The 13,782-nt window shown below is 44.7% G+C and overlaps 1 protein-coding gene across 1 annotated transcript in view; it reads right to left on the bottom strand.

The window, feature by feature from the left end:
- Positions 1–1,715: 1,715 nt before the first annotated feature.
- LOC141956723 (KAT8 regulatory NSL complex subunit 1-like) overlaps positions 1,716–13,782 on the bottom strand; it is a 35,328-nt gene continuing 23,261 nt past the window's right edge. Inside the window, exons 6-14 of the mRNA XM_074897525.1 lie at positions 12,516–12,681; positions 11,261–11,425; positions 9,227–9,399; positions 8,771–8,797; positions 7,034–7,293; positions 6,718–6,769; positions 6,074–6,186; positions 4,824–5,043; positions 1,716–4,036 (exon numbers count right to left, since the gene is read on the bottom strand). Coding sequence (XP_074753626.1) covers positions 3,788–4,036; positions 4,824–5,043; positions 6,074–6,186; positions 6,718–6,769; positions 7,034–7,293; positions 8,771–8,797; positions 9,227–9,399; positions 11,261–11,425; positions 12,516–12,681 — 1,425 coding nt within the window. The 3' untranslated portion in view covers positions 1,716–3,787. The remainder of the gene's footprint in view (positions 4,037–4,823; positions 5,044–6,073; positions 6,187–6,717; positions 6,770–7,033; positions 7,294–8,770; positions 8,798–9,226; positions 9,400–11,260; positions 11,426–12,515; positions 12,682–13,782) is intronic.

Below are 13,782 nucleotides of genomic sequence, written 5' to 3'. Positions count from 1 at the left end.
GGGTGAGGCAGGTGGGTTACTCCTGTAGCTCTGGGCTGTGAAGGCTGCGGGTCAGATCTGATCCTTTTTAGTCTGACACACACGATGCTAGAGAATTTGGGGATCTAGGGTGGAAGCACAGATTTTTATGTTCAAAGCATCCTGGCACTCAGAATCATCTGGGTTGGAAAAGCCCTTGAAGCTCCTCCAGCCCAACCATGAACCTCCCCCTGACCGTTCCCAACTCCCCCAGATCCCTCAGCGCTGGGTCAGCCCGACTCTTCAACCCCTCCAGGGATCCCGGGGACTCCCCCCCTGCCCTGGGCAGCCCATTCCAACGCCCAACAACCCCTTCTGCAAAGAAAAACTTCCTACTATCCACTCACACAAGGTGGTGGTGGCAGATGATACCTCCTCATGAGCATTAAATTTCCTCTTATACAGCAAAAAGCTTTTTTTCCTGCCATGGAAAGAGGCAGAGACCTGTGTACCCTTTTATATTTACTCTTCCATCTTAAGGACAGCAGGCAGTGAAGCATCAGACCCTCATAAAGGATAAAGAGGACAGCTCATCCTCAGGTACAGCTGCAAGGATGTGTCACTGCACTAAGGTTTGTTTGGTTTGGGGGTTTTTCTTCCCCTATTTGACCCCTTGCTCTGGCACAGACACTCCTTGCATTCCTAAGCAGAAATTAAATGAGCAAACACCTTACAGGCTTCAGACTTTGTTCTATCAGCACCAGTAAAACTGTCCTCAAGCAGCATTGTTCCTACAGTGACTAAAGCTTTACGCAGAAGAGAAGGAATGACATCCAATAGGTAATGTTTTTGGGGGAAAAAAAAGTGGAAGACACAGAAATGAAGCCTCAGCTTTCAAAGTCTGAAGAATGTCATCTCTCCCCTACAAAGTATGAAAATGACAAGATGGAGCATGTGAAAAGAAGGTGGGAAGGGCTAAGCAGGGAGGTAGCACAGTTGTTATTCACTCACCTCAGCTAGAAAGGGCAGCTCTTCCAAAACACTCTTGTGTATTTATGTGAAACAAAAGGAAAAATGCCATTATCAGGAGCAATTCTTTAGGTGGGTTATGGGGAAATCCATCAATCTGAGCCCCTTGAACTGCAGCTTGCTGTGGGACAGGTTCCTAACATGGCCTGCAGGAAGTGTTTGTGCAGTTCCAGGTGCAGGGGAGTTGCAGCACAGGAGCAGGAAAACTTTGGGAGCAGAAATTCTTGACATCACGCCCCTCGCATCTCACAAACATGGTGAAGAGTCATGAAAAAGAAGGAAGAGGGGGAAGAATTGAAGAGAGGCAGGCAGGAGTGGGAGGTCAGACCTCAGTGAATACTCACACACTGATGTTTTGTAAGAGATCCCAGAAGACAGTAAAAGGGAGGCAGATGCTGATTTTCAGGATTGTAGGGAATGAGGAAAGTGTATTTCGGTACATCAAAGGTGATGACCTTGGCCTGTCTCCCTTGTAACCAGATTTCTGCTGTTAGGGCTTTTAGGTAACATGGAATCTGATTGATCCAGACCTTGAAAGGGACAAATATTTAATCAAGGATTTCATCTGGTGGGAACTGCGAGGATTCAAGGAGATGGGGAGTGCTACTCTGGCCCTACACCTAGCCAACTCACAAGATGACCCAGGCTCGGGCAGCACTCGTTACGACTTCAAAAAAAGTGGTTTATAATATAATGAACAGATCCACACCAAGTCTTCACTGCTGGGTACCTTCAGAAGTTTTATTTATCTCTTCATACTCACACCTATTCCAACGGAATGAGTCATTACAAAGCCATTTCCCACAAATCTGCCTTTTTAAAGACAAGTAGCTCTGACGGAGCTCTACTAATGCTCTATTTGTGAATCCAACCATTCAAAATACAAAGATTCAAATAATTACAGGCAAAAAAATACATGTATAAATACAAAATACAACACATTTTAGTGAAGGAACTTAGGTACAGTTCCATGATTTGCTCCTACATTCAATTCCAGAAAAGAAAGAACAATGAAATTGGGGGGTTCTCCAAATTTCATATTTTTCAAAACAAACCGAAGAAGCAGCAGTAAAGTCAGGCAATCACAGAATCCTCTTGGTTGGAAAAGACCTCGAAGACCATCTAAGTCCAACCATTAACCTAACACCAACCATTCTCAAGTCTTTGGTCCACACAACCAGTCACAGAAACCTGCACCCAGGTGTGGTCGTGCTCCACTAAACCTGCAGCTTTTTGGTTTCTTTTTGAACTCGCCACAATTTCACTCCATCTGTACACGTTTTGGTACCGGCTAGATGAATTACTGGTGGCTGCCACCCCGCAGTTACCTGTTTGCAGGCTGTGTGCAGCACACCAGCACGCTGCTGCAGGTAAGAGGCAGCCTCGGTGCTATCCAACGCCTCAGCCCAAGGTATCACTGAATCATGTTGTGTAAAGTGAATGACACAACTAGGTAACGCGTGGGCATTTCACTGCCCCTTTATCAAACATTATCAAATACAGAGCCAAAAAGCTCTTCATCAAAATCACAATCCCCATATAAAAACATCCCTGGCCTTACTATAGGCTGCAAGTGTTTCCTCTGCCCCTGAACACTTCAGCCTGGAAATAAATACTTGCACAAAAGGACACTTCTGGAGATACAGAAAATGATAAAAACAACCAAACATCTAGAAATCTAAACTTCAGTGACCATTCTGAAAGGCAAAGTGAATGTATTCCGTAATGAACAGGTAGTAAGAATTATTTTTTTTTTACCCTAGAATGTAGAAAAGAAACATTCTTTCCTCAAGTTGATATTTTTAGTGAGAAATTTAGTCAAGCTGAAACATATACTAAACAGCTTCAAGTTATCCTTAACAGCAGTATTAATTTTGATACATTCTGGTGGGACATTTACCAGATTGATCAGGTTTGAAGCTCATTCCCTGAAAACAGCTCTATGCCCTGCTTACCTTGAAACAGCCGGCGGCCCCTTTTTTCTCGGCTGTATGGCTTTTCAGTGGCTCTTGCCAAAATCCCTGAGACAATGTCTTCACTCCCGGGAGAGAAGGCAATTGAGAAGAAATACAAAGAGTCAGAGAATTGTAACACATCAATGTTGTTACAGCAAGGATATTGCAAGACAACTGTGTGTTAGAAAATGGGCCTGCAGTTTCTGTGAAGGGAGCAGATACAAAGCTTGAATTGTGCAGGGCGAGGGGAACCTGATTTTCATGTACTTACAAGAAGAATTTTTCGAAGCTGCATTTTAGAGTACAGACCATGCAGCTTTCTCCTTCCTTCTTCCTCACCAGATCTTTGGTTCATATCGAATTCACAAGAGTTCTTCAGATCTTTGTGGCATTTGGAAATCAATCTGGGAGCGAGCAAACACCACCGTGAAACCTGCTTCTAGCCACAAAAGGACCCAACAGCCACCTGGGAGGCACTTTTGTGAAGACAGAGACTGAACAGCACTGTTTTCTTTCTACCGTTGGAATTCCTGTTACTCAAATCTCCCTTCCTTTATGTATTACCCAGCACTGTAGCAGCACCTAACCTTCCTTGTTTTGCAGACCTGACCAGAAATTGGTCTTTCTAAAAAGCACTATCCCTTGGAGGCCGGCACCATAGCTCCAGCAAGTGCCTAAACCCCTCCTCATCCAGAAATCTCCTCTGCCACTGAAAGGCGGCGTGACAGGTAGCAGTGCCCCACAGCACAGGTCCAGCAGACAGCCTTCTGACACCACAGCACGCGCAGCTAACACTTCAAGCACACCCCAGGCCGGGTTAATGATTGCTGGCAAGCTTTCCTGGGTCACAGTGCCAGACTGAACTCCTCTATGCTTTTATTGCTGTCTGTTTGCAGATGTGCATCTGAAAACTGTGTCCCCAGGAAGGTGGGTATGACAGTGTCTCTGGAGGAAGGCCTGATGCCTGGCTTATTGGTAGAGACCCAGGGCTGAACACCAGCCTGGTCACAGACATCTGCAGTTGGGTGCTGGAGAAGAACCTGGTAGGCAGAATCTGAAAGTGGAAACGTGCGAGGCTCCCAAGGCTGTACATTCTGTGGAGTGAAAAAGGAGAGAAGAGAGAAATTGTTGAAATTAAAAGCCCAGAATCAAGTACTCCAAGAGTTCTACAGTACCATCTCCTCCCCCCGTATGCCAATCCGCTGAATGACCAGCAGATTCAGTTTAGAAAGCGAGCTCTAAGTTTGCCAGGGTGCCAAAGCAAAGCCAAGTTTTAAGAGCAGTGAGCACTGAGCACCATTCTCAACACTTCCAGGATCACTTAGTTCAGCCTTCCATTGGTATCAAGACGACTGTCTTGCCACCTCCAGTGACACTCTGTTTTTCATAGTCTCTTCATCTGAAAAGGCAAACACTGTGCACTTGAACCCAAACCATGGACAGATTTGGTATGAAGTGTAACACTGTGCTTGTCAGGCTTCGCAAGACCAGCTGTAAGGATGAGAGGAAGTTCAATTCTTCAGGTAGTTTCAGAATTTAAGCCTTACCAAAGTTAACCCCTTCTGCCAAAGAAGTATTCCATGATGTGGGCGACTGCCTGAAACTATTCACTGTCATGTAGGTGACTCACTCCCACCCACTAGCAGTAATCTCAAGTTCTGGATCAATACTGGTTTAGCATGACAAGCTATGACATAGAGAAGAAACATTTATCCCACTCAGAACCCTTGAGCCAGCTCAAGTCTCAGCAAACCCCAAACAAGCTGAGCTATCTACTGAGCAGTGGGAAAGCTCATGTAGCTTTCAGAAAGTTTACTTTATATACCCATAAAACTGTTTCAGAAAAGAACACAGCTGACATTTGTTACAGCATAACCTCACCTGCATCACTGCATCCAGCATTTCCAGGGAAGACTCACTGCAAGACAGCACCATTCTGGTCTGACCGTGAACAGAGAGGGCTTGCAAACCATTGCAAGTCCCAAAGCTGTGCGAGCTGGTCAAACAGTGCAGACACAGATCATTAAGGCAATTAAATCCAGTAACCGGAGATGCTGGCTGAGGCTGCCTGGCCCATCGGCCGTCTGCTTTGTTGGAGGACCTAAAGCAAAGTAGCATTTAGAGCAGACTCAGTTATGTACAATAAGAAACCCGAATAAAAAGATCACTGTACAGTGAAAAATGTAAGCTTTATCCCCTCTGCACAGCGAGGTGAGATCATATTGCCCAATTTAGTGCTTTAACTGAAGAGCCTTTTCACTCCTCTCTCTTCAAAGAGCATCTCATGGCTTCTTGGGCAACCACCATCCATTTCACTCATCCTGCGCATGAAGAGGACAATTAAGCATTAAGAGAGAGTAAAATCTTCTGAAAAGAAGACAAAACTGAAAACCACACCAGCTACTACTAGAGACAAAACTGCCACAGCTGAAGCTACCTGGAGGTACTCCAACATTCTTCCCTGGTGTGACTACACCATTCTGGCCTTCCTCCAAACACAGGGATTACTAACAGTATAACCTGTCAGTCTTCTCCCAACTCTACCGCTCAGCTTGTGAAAACATCAGAGCTGAAGCTCTCTAATAAGAGCTCTGATAAGAGGCAGGGATCTCAAAAATATGAAATTCTCAAAACAAAGAAAGCAGAGACACCTACTACCACCTCATTGAAGGAAAGGCAGAGAGTTCAACTTTTACCCACACAAACAGAACACATGTACCTCTGGACACAGAACAGATTGTTCTTTGTTCAGGCAACAGTAAAAAGGTAAGGAGATCCAGCAGATGAGCTGAAAACAATCTCTGTAGCAATAAGTTCTGTCAAATTTAAGTAAGACAGAGGAAAAATGCTTGGAAGAATTATGAAGTGCTACAGTTAACACAAAGCTCTCAACACAAGAGCCTGAGCTCAGTATGAAGCTGATTTTTAACAGGACTGTGACATGCTGCATTACCATTCTGCTGATTAGGCCCGATTTTAATCAGTTCTGCTTCTATTATGTAATAGATTAACTATATGAGAAAAATAATTTCTTCATTCAAAAGGAACTTCTTAAATCAGGATCTCTGTACAATTCAAAATTAAGAACAAATAAAGCCACCTCCTCCCGTGTCTGCTAGCAAGAACAGTACCTGCCTCCTCGCTTGTGGGAGGGAACTGCTGCCCAGGAATCCCAGCGGGCTCGTTCAAGATCTTCGTATTTGGAGTGATGACTGGAGTACACCTCATCAGAAGTATCCTCCAGCTAGGAAGAGGAGTTTTGTCTGAACACTTAGAACACAGAATCTCGCCTGCAAACCAAGCCTACTGTTCTAAAAATCCAGGTAAGCAATATCCAACCCATTCAAAGTGTCTGGGAACTGGCACACACACTTCCAATCACTACCTCATTTTCATACTTTTCATTATATACTGAACTGGGAACTTGTTCATCAGCCCAGATTGTCAGGAGAAGATGCAGGTTGTTGTGTGCACCACATAAAGAGCTGCCAGGGGTATGAAATCACACGCAGCAGAAGGGTTTGTCCTGCCTGCAGCTAGCAGCAGTGACCCCCAGCCGACACACCACCACAAGCCTTGTCTCTTCTGGCCTTTGACCAGCTTCAGATGCAACTGCATCAGCCAGAACCACACAGCATTTCATAGAGCCACTTCGCTTACTGGGCTGGCAGAATTTAACTGGTAAAGACTGACCCCAGAGCTACTCGCATGCTATTTGCACGTTCTCAGAATGGCTGCAGACGTTTGAGACGAATTGACAACACTGCTTTCTTACCTCAGAGTCTGCTTGATTGAAAGGCTCCAGTTCAAGCTCTACTGTCCTCCAGCTGCAAGGGGCAACACAAGCTAGAAATCACTTCCAGGGAAAACACGTTTGGTACTAACATTTAAATCCAGGCAACACTAATACCTTTTTATTCTGTGTTGTTGTTTTTTGTTTTTTTTTAATTAAATACTGTCTTTTTTATCCATTAAGAATAATTTCCTTCTGTCATTTTATTAAGAGGAACAGCTCTCATTCTGCCCAACTAAAGCCATTTCCTCCCATCACCCCCAGGAGAGAAGAGCAGTAAAGCCTGGTCTGCAGATACCTTGGTACCACAATCTCTTTGTACTGAGGCTTCTCCACCCGAGTGGCAGCTGCCATTGACTTTGGGATCACGATGTTGTCAATGTCGTAAGAGTATTCCACTTTTCTTCTTTTTGAGGACTGCTGCAACACAGAATGAAGAGAAAACCCCATGCAGAAAATTAATGTTAGCACAAAAGCATATTCGAATATACCATGGAATGTAACATGCAGGTGCAGTGGATTCTTTCCACTGTCACTGGTGTTCAAGGATATTTTAAGAGGTCATACAGCCTCTAAGGTTTGGTTTATTCCTATATGAAGCAGGATAATACTTACCTACCTCAGTGGGCAGGATTTCACTTAGAACTTTGTATATGTTTGGGTCACCCATGTAGCAAAAAGCCAATCTAAACAGGCAAAGGCAGCAAAAGATGCTACAGTTCTTTTCTTCCTTTCTCAAACATCCTTTTGTTTCTAGGTAGAGAGGCCGACCACAGATTGAAGTTCTCAGTGGCCACAAAGTTAGTTACGGTTTATTACTGATGTAATGTTCTTTAAAAACCTTAATAGATACGGGACTACTCAGAAGCATCCTTAAAAATCTGATTAGGAAGCAGAGACTGTACCTGAAAGAGAAGCTTACAAAAGCAGCAGACAACTCGGAGTTGGGTCTGTTAAATCTGCTCTGCATCAGAGAGGGAGAAGAGCCCTTGCAAAGAAAGTGCTAACAACGTGGGAGCCATAAAGTCAGAAAATGAGGAGCTGATCCAAGTGAAATGGGTGTCACGAGGGGCCCTTCTACAGGAGTCGGAGAATCATTTAGTCCAGAGAAGATCCCCAAGTTCGATGGTGTTCTCCTGAAGGACAGAACAGTCAAACCTAGAGAAAGCTACTTAGAATCACAGAATCATGGAAGACCTTTGGAAGAGACCCTTAAGATCAAGCCCAACCATTAACCCAACACTGCCAAGCCCACCAACTAAACCACGCCTCTCAGCGCCACACTTACGTGTCCTTTAAACACCTCCAGGGATGGGAACTCCCCCCCTAACCCGGGCAGTCCATTCCAACGCCCAACAGCCCCTTCTGCACAGAAATCCTTCCTCAGAGCCAGCCTGACCCTGCCCTGGGCAGCTTGAGGCCATTCCCTCGGGGCCTGGCGCTGGCTCCTTGGCTCCAGAGACTCATCCCCCCTTCTCTGCACCCTCCTGGCAGGGAGTTGCAGAGGGCCAGGAGGTCTCCCCTCAGCCTCCTCTTCTCCAGACTGAACCCCCCCAGTTCCCCCAGCCGCTCCCCAGCAGACCTGTGCTCCAGACCCTGCCCCAGCTCCGTTGCCCTTCTCTGGACACGCTCGAGTCATTCAATGGCCTTTTTGGGGTGAGGGGCCCAAAACTGAACCCACTCATCGAGGGGCGGCCTCACCAGTGCCGAGTACAGGGCTCAGATCCCTTCCCTGTCCCTGCTGGCCACGCTGGTGCTGACACAAGCCAGGATGCCATTGGCCTCCTTGGCCACCCGGGCACACTGCTGGCTCATATTCAGCCAGCTGTTGACCAACATCCCCAGGTCCTTTTCCACCAGGCAGCTTTCCAGACACTCTGTTCTAAGGTCTGTTCCTGTCAATTAGGCCCAACAATTACCTAAAGCAAAAAGAGGATGGGAATATCAAGTGTGAGCCCCCATCCTTCCAGGTCTCCTTTGCTCAGCATAGTTGGAGAACCAGGAGTTCCTCAGTGCTTTTCTAGAGAGGTAGTTATTGCTGGATGCATTTTTTAATCCTCCTCTACTTGTAGAAAAACAAGGAAATGTTAAAGATCATCTCTTGGCTGATGTTCCTGCTTTGTATGGGGAAGCCCATAGCAATTAAATCTCTACTATTTGTAGCCAAATAAAGCTGTAACATTATGTTTATGTAACTGTTTATTTACCAAAAAAAAAAAGGTATCAGTAGAATATTGTCATGAAACCCATCAATCTGGTTGGGGAAGCAGTGCAGCAGGGACCTAGCCAGCCAGGCACTGCCTGGGGAAAAATGAAGCAAGTAGCTGTAACACCAACATCCAAACTGATACTTCCCATCAGTCCAGAAGCAGCAATGACCCATCTGAATTCATCACAGATCTGCAGCCCCTGGGCAATGCCTGTTTAAGAGGGGCATCCCCCAGCTCCTCTCTAATCAGATTCATTTGCCCTAGCTCTTGTTTCAACTCACCATTGTGGAGCTGCCAGTGAAGGGGATTTGGCTGGCAGAAGGGGCTGGAGGAGTCTCTGGGTACAAAGACAGTGGGTGGTGCAAGGAACCATATTTATGGGCCCGAGGACTGGACACAGGGAAGCTGCAACAGGATGATCCTTCAAGCTGCCTTCTCCCTTCGAACAGTGACCCTGTTAATAAAACATGAACAGAAAACCAAGGTGAAGTCAGGCTGACTTGAGACTGGTGGGTGATGCTGATACCCCGTAAGGTCACCAAACCCACCCCAGGGAACAGAGCAGAACAAACAACAGCATTAGAGAGCAAATGTAAACCAGAAGCCTCAAGTGAAGTGTCAGTGCTCTGCAGCACTCAAGATGCTAGGCCAAAAACATTACTTTTGGTTGGTGTTTCCACAATAAAGTGGAAGGTGAAGTAGAAGTTACAGCCATCAAGAACTGCACTTCTCAGTCCAAAACACAGCCACCCAAAAAACCCCAGCTTTCTTCACTGTCCAACCAGTCAGGGTGGTCCTATATCTAACAATCTCTCCAATAACAAACCACACTCTTTTAAGACAGATGTACTCTTCTCCCTGAAGTTCTGTATAACAGCAGCTTGGTAGGCTTTTTCTACATCAGTTAACTTTTTATTTTTCTCATTTGTGACTGGCTTATTCCAATGCCAAACACCGTAAATGAAGCTATCTTCCAAACCTATTGTGCCAAATCACTACCCAAATCCTTCCTCCATGAGGCTCTTAGAGTTAAAAGTAACATGAAAATCGTCCAGCATTACTGCATCATCCATTAGAACGCACTCTTTACACAGCAGGTGTCTACACCACCACCTCCCCATAAATAGTAATAGTTTTTGTGTAGTCTTGCAGATAAATATTTGAAAGAAAGGAAGGAGGTATAAAAAGATAAATCAATTAATGGTCTAACACCTGCTGATCAGTTGACAGAATCTGTACTGGTGCGTTATTCAAGCATCCTCAAGTAGGTTCCTTACATTTATTCAACACTAAGCACCTGCTTGTTCTACCCTCATTACCTTCCAATAATCAGCTCAGATGTATCCCCAGAACACTCCTCTCTAAAACCAACACTCATCCTCATTCAAAGCTAAGCAACCTCAGCCCAGGCTGACTAAACATCATTAAATCAAGTTGCTCAGATCACTAGGACCAAACACACAACCTGAGGCTGCTGACATACTTTCAGCATGGAAGTTGTTTGGGTTTTCGTTGTTGTTTGCTTATTTTGTTGGGTTTTGATTGTTTGGGGTTTTTTTTAAATTCTATCTGGTTTGTTCAAGATCATTTGCATCAGCAACACAGAACACAAGAATTATTCCAAATGCAGCAACTGTGTCCCATAAGAACGTTGAGAATATGGCCAGCCTGCGCATTAAGTTGCTTTCCAAAAATGATCTGGCATGAAAACATACCTTTTAAAGAAAGCCAAATGGAACACTGATCCTAGTTCATTTATAAACTAGGATGTGTTTTAACTGGGTTTCCCTCTTTCTGTCTTGAAACTGGCCTGAGTCTTCTGACACTCATTTTAACCTGCTGTAGACCATTTAAAATCATCAGCTCTGACGGGCTGATGAAAAAATTAGATCTTCCGCAAAAGGGCTGCTGCTTCCAGCAAAAAGCAGCATGCAACTGGAACCAGAAAAAAGATGCCAGATTTTTTTCCAGGCAAATACTGATCTACTCTGATTTCAAATAAAGGTTCATAAAAGCTTTGGTTTGGTTTGCTTCTTTTCTTGAAAGAAATACAGAGAACGGTAAGGTTTACTTTTAATACCTCTGCTGAGGCCAGTATTTCTGTGTCCCTCCAAGGGAGTCAGAATTTCTGTAGTCTGCAAGTTGCTGCACTCAGTCACTGAGACATTACTATAGGACAGAGTTCAAGTTATCTTCCACTGGAAGACAGAGAGCTACTTCCTTCACTCTACCTTGACTGGTTCCCCTCAGGTACTGGTTAAAAGCCCACATTTAATTTTTTAACTTGGTCTCAAAGTCCATTTTGCTTGACTTACGGGAGGCAAGCAGGAGTGAAGAGTGTAGCTTTGGGAACACACTGGTAGTTGGATCTTCTTTCCTTCCAAAATGGCACATCTTCAGAGTCTTCAGCTCATGGCTCAGTAGTCTATGCAATCTGTCTTCTCTTAATAAGGTCTCAAAGTACAAGTGGAGAGGGTTGCCTGAAAGTACGAAACCCAAGTTATTTGGTAAGTGTAAAGCTTCCTCTTTCCTCGTTAGCAATTAACATCTGAGGACTGGTAAACCAATGAAGTGACACAGCTAGCTACAGCAAGTGTGGTGGGTGGTAGGCTCTCTTGCCCCACATATGCTGTGACAGAGTGGCCAGGAAAGAGCAGCCCCTGTCCTGGCCCTCCACTAGCCACAATCCCACAGCCAGAACCCGACACCTCACCTTTCAGCTTCCTCACACTTAAGCTAACCTCAATCATACCCAGCTACCTAGTCCTTGGCATTTGTTTGCATCATTATTTAATGAGCAGAGGTGAGCTTATACTTTTTTTTATTATAAAAATATTTTTGGAGAGATGCCTTCATAGTTGCACAGTAGAAAAAACATTTTTCTCACTGTCTCTTAACCTGCTCAACTCCTTTGTGCACATTCTTGCTCTTCCACAGTTAAAGACACTAGCAGTGCTGCAGCTGCTATCATCCTTCTTAAACAAAAACTAAATAATGGGTTTCTACAGAGCATAGTTCATAAAGCAATCACAGAGCACACCTAGAAGGCCACAGGTGTTTAAATAATGAGTGCTTAGAGTCAAACAGTGATTTAACCCTCAAAATTGGTGCTAGAGGTCTACCAAACAACTGCCACACAGTCTGTAAAATCATCATTAGATTCTGAGTCTTTCAAGTCATCCTCCAGGGCAGGGGTTTAAAAGGAACTTAGAATAGTTCTTCTGCAAGCTTCCAGAATTCAAATGTTCCTTGCAGAAGACACAGAGCTGATCCTAAAGAAGTGATGTAAGCTTACATTAAACTAGAGGTGGCAACTGCTGCAGAGGCAGGCCAAGCAGCAACGTGGTTTCCTAGGCTCAGCAGTCTCCATAGACTGCACCCTTGGACTGAAGATGTGTGTCTGGTTACTATGCAGAATGTCACTGGACATTTTTCATTCTCCTCTAGAAACACGCTTACAACTCCATCAGTGTATTGTTAACCTCCTTGCACATGAGGAGGAAGAGCAAAGAGAGCAGCGGCCCAGTAAGGGATCCTCTTTCACATAACAACAACATGGGATCTACTCACCATGAGATAAAGAGAGAATGGGGTGGAAGCCAGAGTCCAGGAGGGCTATGCGCTCTTCTAGGGACATGGTGTCAGGGTCTATTGTCTGGACAGAGGCTTTGCAGCTACAGAGGATGCAAGAGTTGGGCCATTCACAGCTGCACTTCACCGTGAGAGGTTTCAGCAGCTAGCAGAAGAAAGGAGATCAAACATTTAAAGAGGGAAACGTGCTTCAGGCGTAAGTAAAATTGAAGTTCAGATCAACTATCTCCAGTCTGCTTTCTACAGGTATACTAGTTTCCATTCACTGAGTTTTGAATGGAAAGCTTTGAAAGACTGAAAATCATCTCTGGCATCATCCTTCCCCAGCACAACTGGGGAAAAACAACTCACCCCAAACCATAACCAAGCAGCAGATTTGCAGGGTGAAAAAGAAAATCAGGGGCCGGGGTCAGTGTAAAAGAGTGTGCAATAGTACTGCCGCAGGCTGTTTCTCCTTCTGACCATGGATGAACCATCTTGTCAAAGTGCTTCAGTGTATTCCAGGACACATTTTGTGTGATTCTTTACTAATATTTCCAAGCCAACAGAGCTGTTCCTCTGTGACTCCAGTGAAGCCATAATACTTCATCGCTCCCTTTTCAAAACTTCAAACACCTCTGTGCCTTTTCCTATCCCGTTCTTCCTCATCTTCCTTAAAGGCCTTTTATAGCTCCGACGCTTCCAAAAAACTTGATGAAAACCCCTGTTAGGTGAACAATCCACCACCAGCAGCATCCATCATTCTGACCAATACTGTCTTATTTTCCACTTTTCCTCACTTGCCTGTCTGGAGTGGAAGCTGCAACCACAACAGCTCTGATGTCTTTGCTCCACCATTTTTCCCAAGGCTGTCGCTAAGACACACCCGACGTCCCTTCCTCATCACTGTTTCAGGTTCTGCAGTATCAGTCAAGCCAGAAGAGGGAGCATTAATAATGCTATTACCTATAGCCTAAGCAGACTGAATTAAATCATGCTGGCTTTGCACTCTGGTGAAACAAAAGATCAGAGTGAGAAAAGTAACAGAACTTTTAATCTTTTTGTCTTGAATCTGCAGCTTTTTAAATACCCATTACTTGTAAATCAACAGGTGAGGAAAAGACTACAAACACGCAAATAAGATGAGCAGCATAACAAGCTACTGCTTGTCAACTGATGGAATGTTACCGCATATGTTCTTTGTCAGAATTAATATATTAAACATCTTTAATCATCAGGTAGCTCACAGCTGGTGTCCAAGGAGTGC

This window comes from Athene noctua, chromosome 2 (genome assembly GCF_965140245.1).
Source record: "Athene noctua chromosome 2, bAthNoc1.hap1.1, whole genome shotgun sequence".
Lineage (NCBI taxonomy): Eukaryota > Metazoa > Chordata > Aves > Strigiformes > Strigidae > Athene > Athene noctua.
Note: the sequence above shows the minus strand (reverse complement) of the source record. Positions and strands in the feature narration are given on the sequence as shown.